A 16,011-nucleotide genomic window follows, 5' to 3' on the forward strand; every position below is an offset into this window, starting at 1 on the left:
TCTGGACTACGGAGCGGCAGTGCCTGGAGGAGGTCGAAATGCTCTTTTTAACATCCCTCTACTTTCAGCTCTATACCTCATTCCATCTGCCGGTTCCTGGCACCTGTAATTGCGGAGCCATTATGAGGTCCTGTGGAGTAAATCAGCCTGTTTCTCATCGGGGTCACCTGCTGTTGTGGGTTGAATTGTGTCCCCAAAACATGTTGAAATCCAAACCGCTGGTAGCTGTGTATGTAACCTTATTTGGAAATAGGGTATGTAATCAAGTTCAGATGGGGTTGTACTAAAATAGGGGGAGCCCTCACCAAATGACTGGTGTGACCCTAAGAATGCCCTGTGAAGAGACACACAGGAAGCCTGCCATGTGAAGATGCCGTCAGGTATCAGAATGAAGCTGCACATCAGGGATGCTGAGGACTGTGGGCAACCAGAAGAGCGGAGAAAGAGATGCTCCCTCAGGGCCTCCAGGGAGGACCAGCCTCGCCCACACCGGGGTTTCAGACTTCTAGCATCCAGAATTGTGAGAGAATGTTCTTCTGTTGTTTTAAGTCCCCTCATTTATGGTGATTCGTTATGGAAACGAATATATCTGCACTCCAATTTTCTCCTTCCTGCATCACCTTCTGTCTTTATATGTTGTTCCTGATTAAAGATGTCTTGATTTCACACAAGTCGAGAATGGTTTTTGTTATTTCTTCTCCTGGTGGCTTTGTGGTGAATCCACTTCCAAGGAGAAAGGGGGGAGGGAGGATAAAATAATCTACCTTATTCTATTTTAAAAGCAAAAGTCTATACAGTCTTTTAATTTTCACCTCTTTGTCCTCTCACCTAGTTCACAGCACTTAATGCACTTCAACTGCACTATAGGAAAGAGTCATCATAAGAAAATTAATTTCAATCTCCCTCGTTATTACACCCATTCTGCATACCACTGTCACTTGGCTAAAAAATTTATAATAACTTCCTGTGGACAAATGCATCATGGGAGGTAGGTAGAGAGGGGAGAAAATGAGGAGGGATTAATATATATATTGAATTTATTGAAAAGCTACTCAATTCTAGGTACTTTAGTAGACTACTCTCATATTCTTTCATCTAATCTCCCAAATAGTCTATGAAGCACATAGTGAAATTTTTCTTTTTATAGCAGAGGGAAACGAAATTCAAAGGGGGAAATAACAGGCTAGGGTCAACCTGTCAGTAAGTCAAGCAGTCAAACCCAGACCTTTCTGCCTCTAACGCCCAGACCTGACTCCATGCTGTTTTTCACAATGAGACGGCTTAGCCACATCATGCAAGGCTTCTATAAACAAGATTCAAAATCCTGGCTAGCTTTATGCTTTCCCAAACAGTCAGTGAATAAGAACCACTACTGCTATTTTTTAAAGTAACTATTATGTGCCAGGAAGGCACTTAGCAAAACTTTTTTTTTTTTTTTTAACTGACAACCATCTGGAAAAGTGTTTTTTTTTGTATCTGTGGCTACTCTAAACAGACCTTTAATGAGGGCAAATAAAATAAAACATGAACACAAATATAATGGCACCTCAGAGTTAATGAGCTGAGCACCAACTGTTGTTCTGTGGGAAAAGATCTCACACCCACAATGTAGGTGGCACAGGCCTGGAACTAGAGCTGCATCAGGGTCACCTCTACCCTGCTAGGACACCTTTGTCATGTGTCACACAACACTCAAACAATGCTGAAACACACTGTGTAAGACATCCCAACAGGATTTGCATTATTGTCCTAAATAACTACCACAGTGTTTTAAGATAGGAAATAGCTTATCCTCTAAAAAATGGGACGGCTCTGCTCGGCGGGTGCTCTAAAGCACACTCTGTCTGCCTTCTGCCAAACTGAGCACAATGGTTACATTTGGAGATTAATTTTTGGAACCTTTGGGCTCTTGGGGGGACAACTGCCCTTTGTCATAGGACCTGGGAAGCAAATCGGTACTCTTCATCCTGTCACACTTTACAGACTGCTGTCATTACACAAGTGAGAATCGCCCTTCCCAGCTGAGCCACTGTCACCAAATTAGTGTGCGTCTCCCTGAGCTGTCACCTCTCATAATCCCTAGAGAGATGGGCGTCCTTCACTGTGTTTGCTCCCTTCCCTGCCCGGAGACTGTCATTTTCAGGAGGAGACCATATATCCTAGTTCTCTGAGAAAACAGACGTTATCAGGCGAGACCTCCAAACTCTCCCTTGCTCAATATTTGCATCTACCTTTCTCTGGGCATCCTTCCTTTTTACTGTCCAGGTTCTCCAAACCTGTGTTCTCCCATCCCATCACTCTAACTACTGTCCCACCAAATCGTCATCCCTTCCCTCCAGAATGCAAAGACAGCAATGCCACACAAAAGGCAAAGAAACATAACCTACTCATTAAACTATAAACCCATCATTATAGTGTTACTTATTTCTAGCTATTTCGATTCTCTCTCTCTCTCTCTCTCTCTCTCTCTCTCTCTCTCTCTCTCTCTCTCTCTCTGTCACATCCAGGCTTCTAAGAAGAACAGAACCGCTCCACCCAATGCCGTCTGGCTCCATTTTTTATTATTCTACTGAAACGTCTTTCTGAAGTGACAGTAACTCCGGTCTGTGCCCAGGTGTCCCTCCACCATTTCCTTACCTGGATTTTCTGAAGCCAATCGCTTTGCTGACTGCCACTTCCCGGGCTTCTCTTTCCCTTGCCAGCTTCTTCCAGATTGCATAGATCAGGTGGCCCCAGCACACCTTCCTTCCCGGGACATCCAGCAAGACTAATGATGGCCCTGGGTACAGATGATGCCGTCCCCTCCCTGGGTCCTAAATGAACCTCCATGGTAGCACCGTTTCATTGGATCTTAACTGTTAATCCTAAACTATTTATTTGTTCCTAAAATTATAGATCTGCCAACCACATGACATGTTTTCCACATTTTGATCATGTCAATGAAAGTTTAGTTCTTAAATGAGACAGTTATAGTACAGGTGGCTTCCTTTTAAGATACACATGTAGAAACAGAGAAAATTTGTAACACACCAGTAATCAAACAATTATTCTTTAATATTTTCTGAGGGGGGAGAGAAATTTGACAGAATCAATAGATCCTTTTCGGGGACGGGGGTTTGTGGTGGGGGCACAGTTAATGCCCAAACTCAAAAATCTAAAACATAAATACAGAATTCAAGGAACTTCTAAAGTCTATCCATTGAGTCCTTATAAACCCAGATTCTGAGCCCATGCTACAAGCAAAGGGAGAAATTTACAGTGAGCCCAAACCGAACAAATTTTAAAGATCATAGTAATTACAGTCCGCTATCAAAGACAAACAGAACAAGAGCCACATTAATCATAATGACTATTTCAGGGAAGTCAAGGACATTACTTTCCTTAAATAACAGTTCTTTATCTCTTTTTCCCTCATTTGGGTCCCAGCCTTCAATTCAGCATACAATTGTGAAAGCTCATGAAATGAAAGGCCTTTGCTAGTTCTCACACAATTGTCCTTTTAACAACAATTTCAAGTTCTCACTACTTGAGAACTTTTTAACCTGTTCATGCTGAAGAGTCTGTATGATAATGACAAAACCGAAAGGTTGTCCTGCCTGAGTATAAAGTAGAAAGGCCTTTCGCGACTCCGCACAGGACATCTAGGCAGGAGCTCTGCTGAGTCCTTTTTTCTTTTTGCTTGACTACAGAGTAAAGAGGCGAGACTGATGTTTGAATACAATGTGAAATCACCCAACCTGTTTTACATTCCTGGCCCAGAAAAATCTCCTCAATAATACTTAAGTCTTATGACAGTTACAGATAGCATTTGATTCTGCTTGAAAGCCCAAGTGTAAGGGTGTCAAAAACAATTAGTGTTTTAATAGCTCTCTTTCTTAGGTTATTTGGCAGGTGCAAGTTCATCAGAAAGAGAACAAAAAAGGCTTCTCAAGAAAATAAGCCAATGACATTTCGCAAAATCATATAATTTTACTATATTAATCGGTATGCTCGCTCTACTTTAAAATAGGGTACAATTTAAAGAAATGGAAATGTTGGTTGTCAACATTTAGTACTCTGATAGATAAAGTTTTCTAGAAAAAGACTGGTTTCACGCTGTCCTCATTGTTTTCAAAGAAGCCGTAAGGCAGCTAGTGCTTAGCAGATACCACTGCAAAACTTAACAAATTTCATAATTCTGCCTCAAGACAAATTCTTGCTGTTTGGTGAAAAGGTAGGTCAAGAAATAAGGTGACCCAAGACTGAGTGGATTAGGGAGGGGGAAGGCTATGTGTGAAGTTGTAAGACATCAACAACAAAACCTGTCTTGTGTGCCTCCCTTAGAGTTATTTTGTGGAGAAACACACTAATTCAAAAATATCTAACTAGCTTCACATTTAATTCTGACTTCAAATCTTAGAGTGGCAGAGCAGCTGTGCCTGCAGGCAATACAATCTTATTTCTATAAAAATCTCTCAAAGCTCCATATATAAGTGGGAGAGTAAAAATAGATAATCAAATCCAAATTAAGGCTATTAAGAATTGATTTAGTATAAAGATAATATAGCAAGATTTTGTTTAGGTTATGGATGTTCACTAAAAGTGTGTAATACTTGTTTGCCTAAAATTTTGATTATGTTTTAGCTTATTTTGTCACAGTTAAATAGTTTTATCATTAGGGGTTTTAATTGCATATAGTTTATAGAATTCTTTCTGATTACTCTACATCCATCTAACTGAAAAAAACAGTTCCACTGTACTACTTAATGAAAAGGGAACCATCTAATGAGGGTGCAATCAAATTGCAGGCAGATGCACCATAAGGTGTGGCTAAACAGTTTGTATTTGTGAAAACTTTGTCACAAGCATTTTACAGAGTCTATATAGTGTACAGGGGAAGAGAAGTCCCTGAAGAGACTAGGAAGAGAGTGACATTAGTCAGTCAGTGGTATACTTCTGTGTTGCATAAAGAAACAACAAAAGAACAAGAACGAGAAAACCAAGGCCTTGGAAGTCTTCTTTCAACCATCAAAACGTAGGCTCCATGATTACGCAATCTCCCCCCATTTCTTCATCTTCTTTTCTACCTCTCACTTACTTGGTTACTTATTCCACATTATACCTAGACTATTTATTTTAAATTAAGCATAGCAGGGGTATACCTATGCCCTCATAATCATACGGTCATTGTGTTGGCCTTGGTTCTTTAATGACGTACAATGTGGGCTGAATTGTTGATTTCATATATTGTACTAAGAAAAAATAATCAAAGTATCTATATGTAATCAAAAGAGAAATGCAATGAAAATAATACTTGTATCAATAATTAATTAGCTCTATACTTTTGGAAAGCTTTTAGCCTCTGAGCTTCCACATACTCGTCTATGAAACAAAATAATCTCTAAGGTCCAGGAAAACATCGTCCTCTACACTTTTTTTGCCATTATTTAGTACGTCACAGTGACTCTAAATCATAAACCCAGAGTTAGAAATTAATTATCCACAATAAATTACTCTGATATATTAAAATCCATTTTTTCCAGAATAGGGAAAGGCAAAATAATAACAAAAACACACTGTTGAATAGAGTCAAAAGATCTGTATAAAATTTCGCATTTTTACCTTTCCCTCCTTTATCCATCATCTACCACGTATACTTTACCTTGAGCAGGAGGGTTCTCTCACTGCTAGTAAGAGAACATTACATCTACGTCTTTTTTTTAATTTGCTTCATAACTGTTTTAGGCTATCCTGAAAATTTGGCACAAGTTTCTCTATTCAGTCACACATTAGTACTAGAAGTTAACTCATCTGCACCCAAAACAACCCTTGAATGCAATCTGTCAAGTATTTTTCCATTTATAAATCTGGTGAACTTTGGTGACACTCTGAAGAAATGGCAGTCACAATGGATGGATTTGTTTTTGACTCAGGAAGGTAAAGAGAACCTTCTAATACACAGCAGCGAGGAAAAGGGAACCAAAATAAATAAAACCCAATCAACACGACCGGCACCTTGCAGAGACGCAGAGGGCTCCCTGAGGCTGGGTGTGCAGGAGTTGGTTAGGGTTTTTACAAGGACTCAACTGCATAAATGTCAGAGACTAAGTTAACTCACCTTCTTTTCAGTGTTCCTAGCACATCCGTCCACAATACCACATGAAGCTCATCTATATTAATGATTTTGTCAAAATGCTGATCACAGTATTTCAAACTGTACTGACAAATATGACAGAGTCAAATAGGTAACAGATTCAATATTTCAGATTGTATCTTGAAGTAAAGTAAATCCACTACTGAAAATGGTATTATAAGAGCACAATGCTTTTGAATGGATACCCTGGGCGACACTGATCAGAGATGTGTGACATAAATTCAAACAATAAGAAGAAAACATTCACTCGGGACCTGGAAGGAGCACCCTGGACACCACCTCAGGCAATACTGTCAGGATGGAGAACATGAGAACACAATCTCAGCAAACATGTCCATGCTCACATTTTTACAATTTCAGTTATATTGAAACTTGAGAACTTCATAGCAGCCTCCTAAAATCACAGATCAACAGGATAAAAGTAGATAAGAGAATGTGTAATTTATGAATACGGTTTATTACCATGGTTACAAACTTTCAGAACAGGCCTCTGAGACACTGGGCTGAGACTCTGCCGAATATCTGTTAAAAAGAAAAGAAAATATAGAGGTCTGTTCATCTCAAGAAGTGTAACAGTATTAAACTTTTTTCCAAGGTTAAATATTTCTGGAAGCAAAGCAACAATGTTATGACTTTTACTTCCCATTTAATTACGCTACTGTAAACTCCACTGGGATAAAGTACATATGGTTCTTTCGATGAGACTTGTCACACTAATCGGGATTTTCTAGGTTCAGTGCATTGATTTGTAATGTGCTACTGACACTGGCCAACGGGAATGCTTCTCTCTCTGACATTTGTCATCACCAGGGAAGGATTAAGAAAAGTTATGAAACTTCTGAGGAGCTATTGCCCACAGCACTACATTCTTGACACATGACTTTAAAAGAATTAAAAAATATATATAAAAGGGTTGTTCTTTGTGATAGTTCCCTAGAAAATAACATGAAACAAGTATAAAGCTCACCTTTTGGCTTCGGTGTCCTTTTCCTTCGGTCGCGGAAAGCAGCCCCCGACTGCAGGGCCTCCAGCAGACTATCCATCACTCCTGTCTCATCACCCTCTGTGAAAAAAGATGCGGGGAATTCCATCAGCTCTCGGGGTTATGGCAGCAATGTCAAAGCACACACAGAAACCGGTGATGGTGATGGTGGGGGAGAAAAGATCAGATGCCAGGACTCAGCCAGCAATTTCAAAATATGATAGGACTTTGACCCTCATAAATCGAATACCTTTTAATGAAATCTGTCTCATTAGAGCCTGTGTTACTGTCCACTAAAGAGGACCAAGTTCCCTGACTCTCTTCGGAGCACTGCTTTTATAGTCCGGAGGCACAATAACTTTAAATAGAATGCGGTTCTCGTCACGACTGCATCTCAGGTGATCATAAATCACATTTCCCTTGTAGAAATGGGTGATTTTCAAAGAATCAGCTTCTGTTCTAAAATCGACCAGATGTAGGAGTGTTTTCGTTGGTGTTACTGATATTCTGCTGTCTAAATTTATTGTGCAAAACTGTATTTCCACACTAACTTTTGTGAACATGCTCCCAGCAACTGATACTTCATATCAGAGAACAATTGTCCCCTAACTTTACATACAACATACAACAATTGTTGACATACAACAATTACTACAAATTTTTACGGAATGTCTGAAAAGTTTATCTTCTAAAATGAAAAATAAACCAAAAGGCTCTCAAAAATCTAAAGGACTGCAACACACGATGATTAGTTTAAGTTGATATTCTGTATATAATTAATGAAGATGTGGTGATGGAGCCAATTCTCTCTACAAACGTCAGATTTCCTTGTAATAATCATAGCCATGTATCGTCGTCAGTGCTAAATATTATTTAAAGAAAGCAGGAACAAAAGCTTCAAAAAAAAACTACTGGCCCAAACTAAATACAAGGAAACACCAAACATTTTTTTGTCCCTTAGAGAGACTTTATTTGCAGGCATTCTCTAAGAAACTGTATGGCTGGTATACAGTTATGTCTAAAGTAACTGAAAACTCTTTTCCTCTGGAACTTTCTTTTTTCCTTCTTTCCTTCCTTCCTTCCTTCCTTCTTTCCTTCATTCCTTCCTTTCGTTTTTGAGATGTGGTCCCTTTATAGTGAACAGATGACAAATGAATGCAGATAACACACTTATTTACAGTTTACAAACAGATATATAAATATAAATATGCATCGACCCCTTCTCCATCTGGTTCTAATTCGTATTTTTAGAAAAGTACTAAACCTTGTAAGTGTAATCAAAAGAAGGTGGGTGAGAAATAGAGTATTTGGAGATTGTTAATTTACATGTGAATTTAATTCTAAAGTGGTTTGATGGCTATTTTAATTAAAATATGTCAAATAGTTCAGACACTTTAATTAGTAGCCACCTAGCTATCTTTGAAAATTTACAAACTCAACTATATTTTTCCCTAAAAAGAACTACAAGTAACACCAAATATTTAAGGTTGTGAATATATTTTATTAGTAAAAGGAAACATTTTAAAAATCTGAACCTTTAAGAACACAGGCATGTGATTAAGGGCATACACTTTAAGGGGAAAAGAAAACTACAGAGAAAAGTTGAACTTTCCGTAGTGCTGCTGGCAGTGGTATTGCCACGGTGATTTTGAAACTACTGTGTGTGTATTATAACACTGAACAGATGGGTAAATATGCTGATGCTGGCGGCAGGACTGCCCACTGTGGGAAAGTAAATGCAAGTATGAAATGGAAGAGGAGAGGCAGAATCATGAAGCACTGAACTTGATTTACAGTTAACATATAAGCTCATGGTTTAAAAAAACAAACCAAAACATTTCCTAGCTTTGTGGCCCAAAAGAGCCCAGAAGTCACAATACTGCGGTAGCAATAAGCACACCTAACTGTTGGATCTTGGTTTCTAAATATCATTACTCACTAATACTTAGAGAAATGGCTGATTTTAGGGCTGAGACCAAGACATGGTGAAAGGGGCCAGGAACACATTGTTGTGCCAGAAAAGAAGAAAGTGCTCAAAGTCAGACGGGCATATCCAAAGGCCAAAGGGGCCAGCCTGAAGGGGCGCCTCAGCCAAGTGTAGGACAATTTGAGCACTGAATACGTAATAATGGGAGTGGGTTATTTCACATGCGGCTCCGAGGGGACAGGAGGTGGAGACATCTGGCAGATAGCACCTTACTCAAATAATCAAATTTGACCTAACCAGTCATGGGGCACACTGACAACAACTGGATTCTGAAGTGACGCACTGAGACAGACCAACATAACTTGTGTAGTACTTGGCACAAAAATACTTAACCTGGATCTAACTGTGGGCAAACAATCAGACACATCCAAAGTGAGGAATATTCTGTGAAGCAGCTGGCCGGGGTTATTAAAAAAATCATCAATATCATGAAAGGCCAAGAGAAAGAGAAAGAAAAGGTTAGAGAACCCCTTCACATTAAAGAGACATGACAACTAAATGCAGCACACAATCTTTGATTAGCTCTTGGATATAATAAAGGCATAAATTACACTAATGGCATAACTGAAGAAATTTTAAAATGCACTGAATATTGGTAAATATATTGTACCAATGTTAAGATACCTTATTTTAAATAAGACTGGGTATAATATAATATAATATACATAACATAACATAATATTGGGTATAATATAATAATATATAATATAATACAGGGTCTTATATAATGTCATACCGGGAATATTACACTATGCTATAATATAATATAATACTATAGTGGGTCTTATATTAATTTTTGCTCCAAAAGGTGCACTAGAGCTGATGGTCCAGTTAGGTCTTACTTTAGGGGAAACACGGTAATTAATTATGATTGGCATTTTCGCTGCGATGTTCGTCTACTGTAGAATGATATTTCCATGCCACTGACTGCGGCGTTCAACTTTACCCCACGAGCTCACTGTTCCGGAAAGGAAGTTTAGGAAAGCAGTTGTACATTTTTCTATATTTTTGTGTTTTTCAAGAATGAATAACAAGAGGAAATTTTTATACGTTAAAGTAATCATTTATTTTAATACAAAGTAGCACCTTAACTGTATTTACTTACAGTATAAATACTCTAATTATTTTCTGTGGATTTTGACGTATTTTGGACAACAAACTTGCAATCAATTAACGCAGTGAAAAGGTTAAGCAAGCTAATCCCATTGCTCTTAGGAGATGGATGCTGACCCTTTTAGGCTCACCTCCAACTTATACCAATTCCATGGTGTCTAGTTCATGTCTTTGAACATGCTGCTCTCTCTACACAGAACATCCTTCTCAATTTATTCACCAACTGCACTCCTTCTCCTTTAAGACAGATAACTGAGACTCCTTTCCTGCCCTGTGTGGGTGGAACTGGGTGGCCCTGTGTCCTGCTGGCATGTAGTGTATAGAGAAATAAATCCTTTACAATATTGTTTACTTGATGATTTCTACCATTAGACCATGAGTTCACTGAGGGCAGGGACTGTGGTGTTCACTTATCTTTAATACCTAGCATGATGCTAGTATTACATAGAAAGTGTTCCTTAAGAAATGTTGAGGGCGGACGGGTGACTCAGTTGGTTAGAGCGCGAGCCTTGGGCAACAGAGCTGCCGGTTCGATTCCCACGTGGGCCAGCGAGCTATGCCCTCTGCAACTAGAATGAAGTCAATGAGCTGCCGCTGAGCTCCCAAGTGGCCAGATGGCTCAGTTGGTTGGAGCGCGGGCTCTCAACCACAGGGTTGCCGGTTCGACTCCCACAAGGGATGGTGGGCTGCGCCCCCTGCAACTAAGATTAAACATGGTAGCTTGAGCTGAGCTGCCGCTGAGCTCCCAGATGGCCCAGTTGGAGTGTGTGCTCTCAACCACAAGGTTGCTGGTTTGACTCCCGCAAGGGATGGTGGGTTTGCGCCCCCTGCAACTAACAACGGCAACTGGACCTGGAGCTGAGCTGCCCCCTCCACAACTAAGACTGAAAGGACAACAACTTGACTTGGATGGAGCTGATGAGTCCTGGGAAAAACACACCACTGTTCCCCAATAAAAAGTCCTGGAAATACACTCTGTTCCCCAATAAAGTCCTGTCCCCCTGTCCCCATAAAATCTTTAAAAATAAAAATGTTGACTATATAACAAATGTGGCACGACATGGTCAGCTAGAAGCAGGAATCACCCAGCAGAATGAAGGTCACAGGCGCAGACTGGGGCCAGAGACGTCCTAGGAGTACATTCCCACCCTGTAAACAGCACAGCTTGGGTTCTTCCTTTCACCTCGTCTCAAATGTCCATTCAGTTGGCTCTGTTAATGCACATTTCCAAGTATATCCTGCATTGATCCATTGCTCCCATGTCTGACTAAACTTCATGTCGGTGGTCCAGAGATGAATTATTTTTCACTTGAAATACTACATGAGTGGCCTGGAGTCACCTTGCTTCCAGTTTCTCCCTAATTCTAATTCATCCCGTATAGTACTGAGAAGTCCTAAAGCAGAATTATGGTCTTCAATCCCCCAGTCGAATATTTTCAGTATCGCTTACTTCCCACAACATGAAGTCCCAACTCTTTCACTCACACCTGATGCTGATTAGAACTGCTCTTCTAATCCTGTCTCTTACTCCCAACATCACAACCTATTGTTCACCTAAAGACAACTGCCCGTGATTCTGCACAAACAAAATCTCTCCTGTCCATCACCATCCACCTGGAACCTCTATCCCTGCTCTAGTCTCCCAGAGCTGCTGGCTTTTCTTGGCCTTCGTGCCCACACGCATAATGGAAAGAATACAATACGGAAGTGAGGAGACCTGCATTCTAGTCTGAGCTCTCAACTAATGACCTGGGTGACACTAGACTAGTTACATAATCATTCCTGACATGGGTAACAGAGAAAATGACTGTCTTGGGTTAATGAGAGGATCAAATGAGGTAATAGAAATGAAAGCACTTGGTAAATTGCTAAGTGATATAAAAATATAGGGAAATAAATTCATAAATGAACTGTACAGTGAACCACAGGAAGTTTATGAAATATCTGCTTATTATGTTTCAAGAATTGTTTCAGATATGCTATAAATTAATCTTTTGTAGTATATTTGGTTATATTCTTCACAAAGGACAAAATCATATGTAACATCGTTTCTAAGAGAAACTCTGGTAGAGGATTAAAATATTCCAATGTGTAAGATAAAACTATATAGTAAAGATGTTTTTCTATACTTTAAAAATGCATTTAGAATTCCACATATGTTTGCTGAGGGCTTACCATGTAGCATGACATTATCAGACACTAAGGACACCTGAACCCCACGTGTTAACAAGAAATGTTTTCTGCTCTCAAGAAGCAGAAAAGTATGTTCTGCATGAACTACTGGAGCTGGGAGGCTTCCGAGGCAATTATGGCCTGACAAACAGGCAGGAGTTGGCCATGGCAGGGACTGGGGAGGGAAGAGCACACCTGGCAGAAGGAATAGCAGACAAAGGCACAAGATAGGAATAAAAACAAAAGTGAAGTATAATCGAGTATTTAAATGATTCATATTTACATTATTCTAATACAAACCAGAGAAATAAAAATTAGTCTTTTTTTATTGGAGACTAGAATTGAATTTTTCTAACTACAAGTCAATTTATATTCAAAATATTTATAGTTTCTCTCCTGCTGTGAAAACTTTTTAAATAAATAGCCTAACTGCCATAGTCAAAGCTTTGCTGTGTCTCAGTTAACATGTCACATTGTTTAATTTGTAGGTGGTATTTTTAAAAACCACACAGTATCGTGGGAAACGAAGAAGGGAGAGTTAAGGATATTTCTAGAACAGAACCAATAGGATGAGGGGACACTGGGGGTGGGCTTGCTAAGGACTGACTCAGACATGTCAGAGCTTTCTGGGGCCTCTGACCGGAGAAATAGAAAAGATGGGAAAATGTGTAAATATGTTGAGTTTGGTAGGGGACAAATGTTGGAGAGGACGATGAGTTTCCTTCTGGACAGGTAAGTGCCATGTGCTAGCAGGGACCCCCGGATAACTTCTAGAAGTAAGCTGGAAATTCTGGCCTCAAATTCAGAAAAAAATTTGGATAGCATTTTTGGAGGTCATTTGCACATTACCAAAAAAACAAAAACAAAAACAAACCTCATTCAGCACTATGTACCAGACCCTGAGAAAGGCCCTGGAAATAACAGGGCAAGATTTTATCCTTGCATTCTTGTTAGTACGTATATATGACGGAATCTGGAGAGGTGGCGCTTGAAATCCACCTAGATATAAAGAGCAGGAGAAAAAAGGTGGATATATGGCAGGAACAGTCTTTCCTTTATTCAAGTTTTCCCAAGCCAAGGTACAACAGTGAAATTGCAGATAAATAAGATAGAAAGAAGATCCTAAAAGGTTCCAGAACATAAAAACAAACCACAATAGGTCATATACAAAGGTAAGGAATCAGAATGTAGCCAGATTTCTCAATAGCAACACTGAATTACAGAAGACAGAAAGATACAGTTTTCAAATTGTGAAGGGAAATTATGTCCAGTGAAGAAATGGTTATGCTGCCACTCTGATGAGGATAGAAAATGGACATTTTCAGACCTGCAACTCATCTATTGCACTCTCAAAAAGCTACTGGAAGGTGAGCTTTTGCCAACCAAGAAAGAAAAGTAAGAAAAAGATGGGATCCAGAAAAAAGGGAGGGGATGAAATAGCTAAGTGGCAAAAAGAATTCACAGGATGGCACTTGTATCCCAGGCCCAGAGTAGCCAGTTCAGATAACTGGGCTGCAGGAAAGAACAGTAGCCAAGGAACTGAAAGCAAATCTGTGTTGGACTATTTGCAAAAAAGACTGCTGTTCATTTCACAGACCTGTCAGAGTGTTTGGATAAAATAGTGACAGGTATACACAAATACTAAGCAAATTAAAAAAAAAAATTGTTAGTGTGAACCTAGCAATCATGTGGTTGTCCAGTAGGAAACAATCATGGAATACTAACTGGAGGGGGAGAAACATTTACACAGCTGCAATATTATACATACTGGCCGTTCTTCTGACCATCAATTGCGTGACAGTCATAAGTGAAGACAGTAGGGTACAGGAGAAGGGGAATATAAGGAGAGCCCAAGCGGGGAGAGGGCATAAGGGAACTAAATCTTCAACCACTTCTCAAGAACGCGGTAAGGTCCAAAATGAATCAATTGACAAATGATAGTCTAAGCATATTATCTAGAAATAGGTAAGAGACAAATACCAGATAAAAACCCTAAGAATTAAAGGTGGTTGCCTCTGGGAAGTAGGAGGGAGTTGAGAGGAGTGAGGGAGAAGAGAATTTATTATGCTATGAGCCTATTTTATTTCATTTAGGAATTTGTAGACATTATATTAATACGAAGTAACTGAAAAAAAATTCCTGCCAGGAAAAGACAACTGAGGAAGAGGGAGGACAGGAGGGGGGAGGAGGAGGAGAAGGGTTAGGAAGAGAAAAGGGAGAGGGAGGAGGGAACTGGATGGAGATGAAGGGAGAGGCTGACTCATCACTTAAATGTGCTTTCCTCCGATAAGGGGGAGAAGAAAGGTAACACCAGGATGAGTACTATGATGGAGAGCTCCAGCTCCGGCAGGTGTGACACCTGGTTTGGGGCACAGGGAGAAGGGACAGCAGTCACAGACGGCCTCCTGGATATCGGACTTATAGAAGAGTTTTGGTTTGCCAGAACCTCCTGAAGAGGGACGGTCCTTCTAGAGCTCACAGAACAGTTGTACAAGGGGTTCTGGAGGGACGTGAAACACTTGGGGGAACTCAGGTGTCTGTAGGAATGGAGAGCAGGGTGTGGGGGGGTGGTGGCTAGGTGCGTGTGTGTGTGTGTGTGTGTGTGTTGCATGCGCATGCACGTCAAAAGGTGACACTGACAGGTAGGGGCCAACTCACCAAGCACTAAGGAAGGCATTAACTCGTTTTAAGCTAGGAAGTAACATGGTCAAATTTCTATTAGGTTGGTGCAAAAGTAATTGCGGTTTTGCAATTGTTGACCTTTTAAACCGCAATTACTTTTGCACCAACCTAATACTTTAGAAAGATCAGTATGAGAAGAGAGAAGATGGAAGGCAATGAAAAGAAGAGAGCGGTTTAGTGATTTAAATCTAGGCAAAATGTATGTAGGGCCCCAGCAAGGAATATAAATGGTGAAAATGGAAAGGAGAAAGGAGGAAGAACAGAAATATCTTGGTCTGCATGGATGTATTAAAAAAGAAGTTGAGACTGATTTCCAGGCATCTGGCTTGGTCAACTGGACATACATTGATATTATTCACCAAGTACTGAATTATTTGTATTTGGTGGTAGAATGGGGCTGAGACTAGAAAGGGATTCAGTTGATATGTGAAGTTGAGATGTTCATGAAATATCCAACTGCAGGGGATTAAAAGAAGCTAGAAGGCTGATGATTCACAGATTTAAAACTTGGAGGAGAGGTACTGGTTATACGGATAAAGTTAGAAGCATATTGGTCATTCTTGATGCAATGGAAAGTATAAGCATAGTGAAATGGTAGAGAACACAAGTTCTGAATTCAAACAATTTGGATTTAAATACTGGCTTTCCAATTTGCAATCACTGTGACTTTGGGCAATTGACTTAACCTTACTAACCACCATTTTTCCCCCTCAACTTTAACTTGTGAATAATAGCACCTATTTGACAGGGTTTTTGGGAAGATTAAAGGAGATAAATCATATGCAATACTTAAGAGTGCCTGGCACATAGCAAAAACTTAATCTTCATTGTGGTAGGTATTGATATTATTATAGAATATGAACTCTCTTAGAAAGAGCGTATGTAGTGAGAAGCAGAGAGAGCTAAAGTTAAGCCATAAACCAAACTAATGTGCAAATGGGA

The 16,011-nt window shown here is 39.8% G+C and overlaps 1 protein-coding gene across 4 annotated transcripts in view; it reads right to left on the bottom strand.

Annotated features, from left to right (window-relative positions):
- The window catches only part of DIAPH3 (diaphanous related formin 3), a 441,105-nt gene that overhangs the window by 87,416 nt on the left and 337,678 nt on the right, over positions 1–16,011 (bottom strand). For 3 of the 4 annotated variants that reach the window (XM_033105125.1, XM_033105126.1, XM_033105127.1), the window contains 2 exons: positions 7,101–7,196; positions 6,596–6,655 (listed from right to left, as the gene is read on the bottom strand). In XM_033105125.1, coding sequence (XP_032961016.1) covers positions 6,596–6,655; positions 7,101–7,196 — 156 coding nt within the window. Of the gene's footprint in view, positions 1–6,569; positions 6,656–7,100; positions 7,197–16,011 lie in introns of those variants that run through there. The other variant, XM_033105128.1, reaches the window with a different exon arrangement.

This window comes from Rhinolophus ferrumequinum, chromosome 4 (assembly GCF_004115265.2).
Source record: "Rhinolophus ferrumequinum isolate MPI-CBG mRhiFer1 chromosome 4, mRhiFer1_v1.p, whole genome shotgun sequence".
NCBI classification, from domain to species: domain Eukaryota; kingdom Metazoa; phylum Chordata; class Mammalia; order Chiroptera; family Rhinolophidae; genus Rhinolophus; species Rhinolophus ferrumequinum.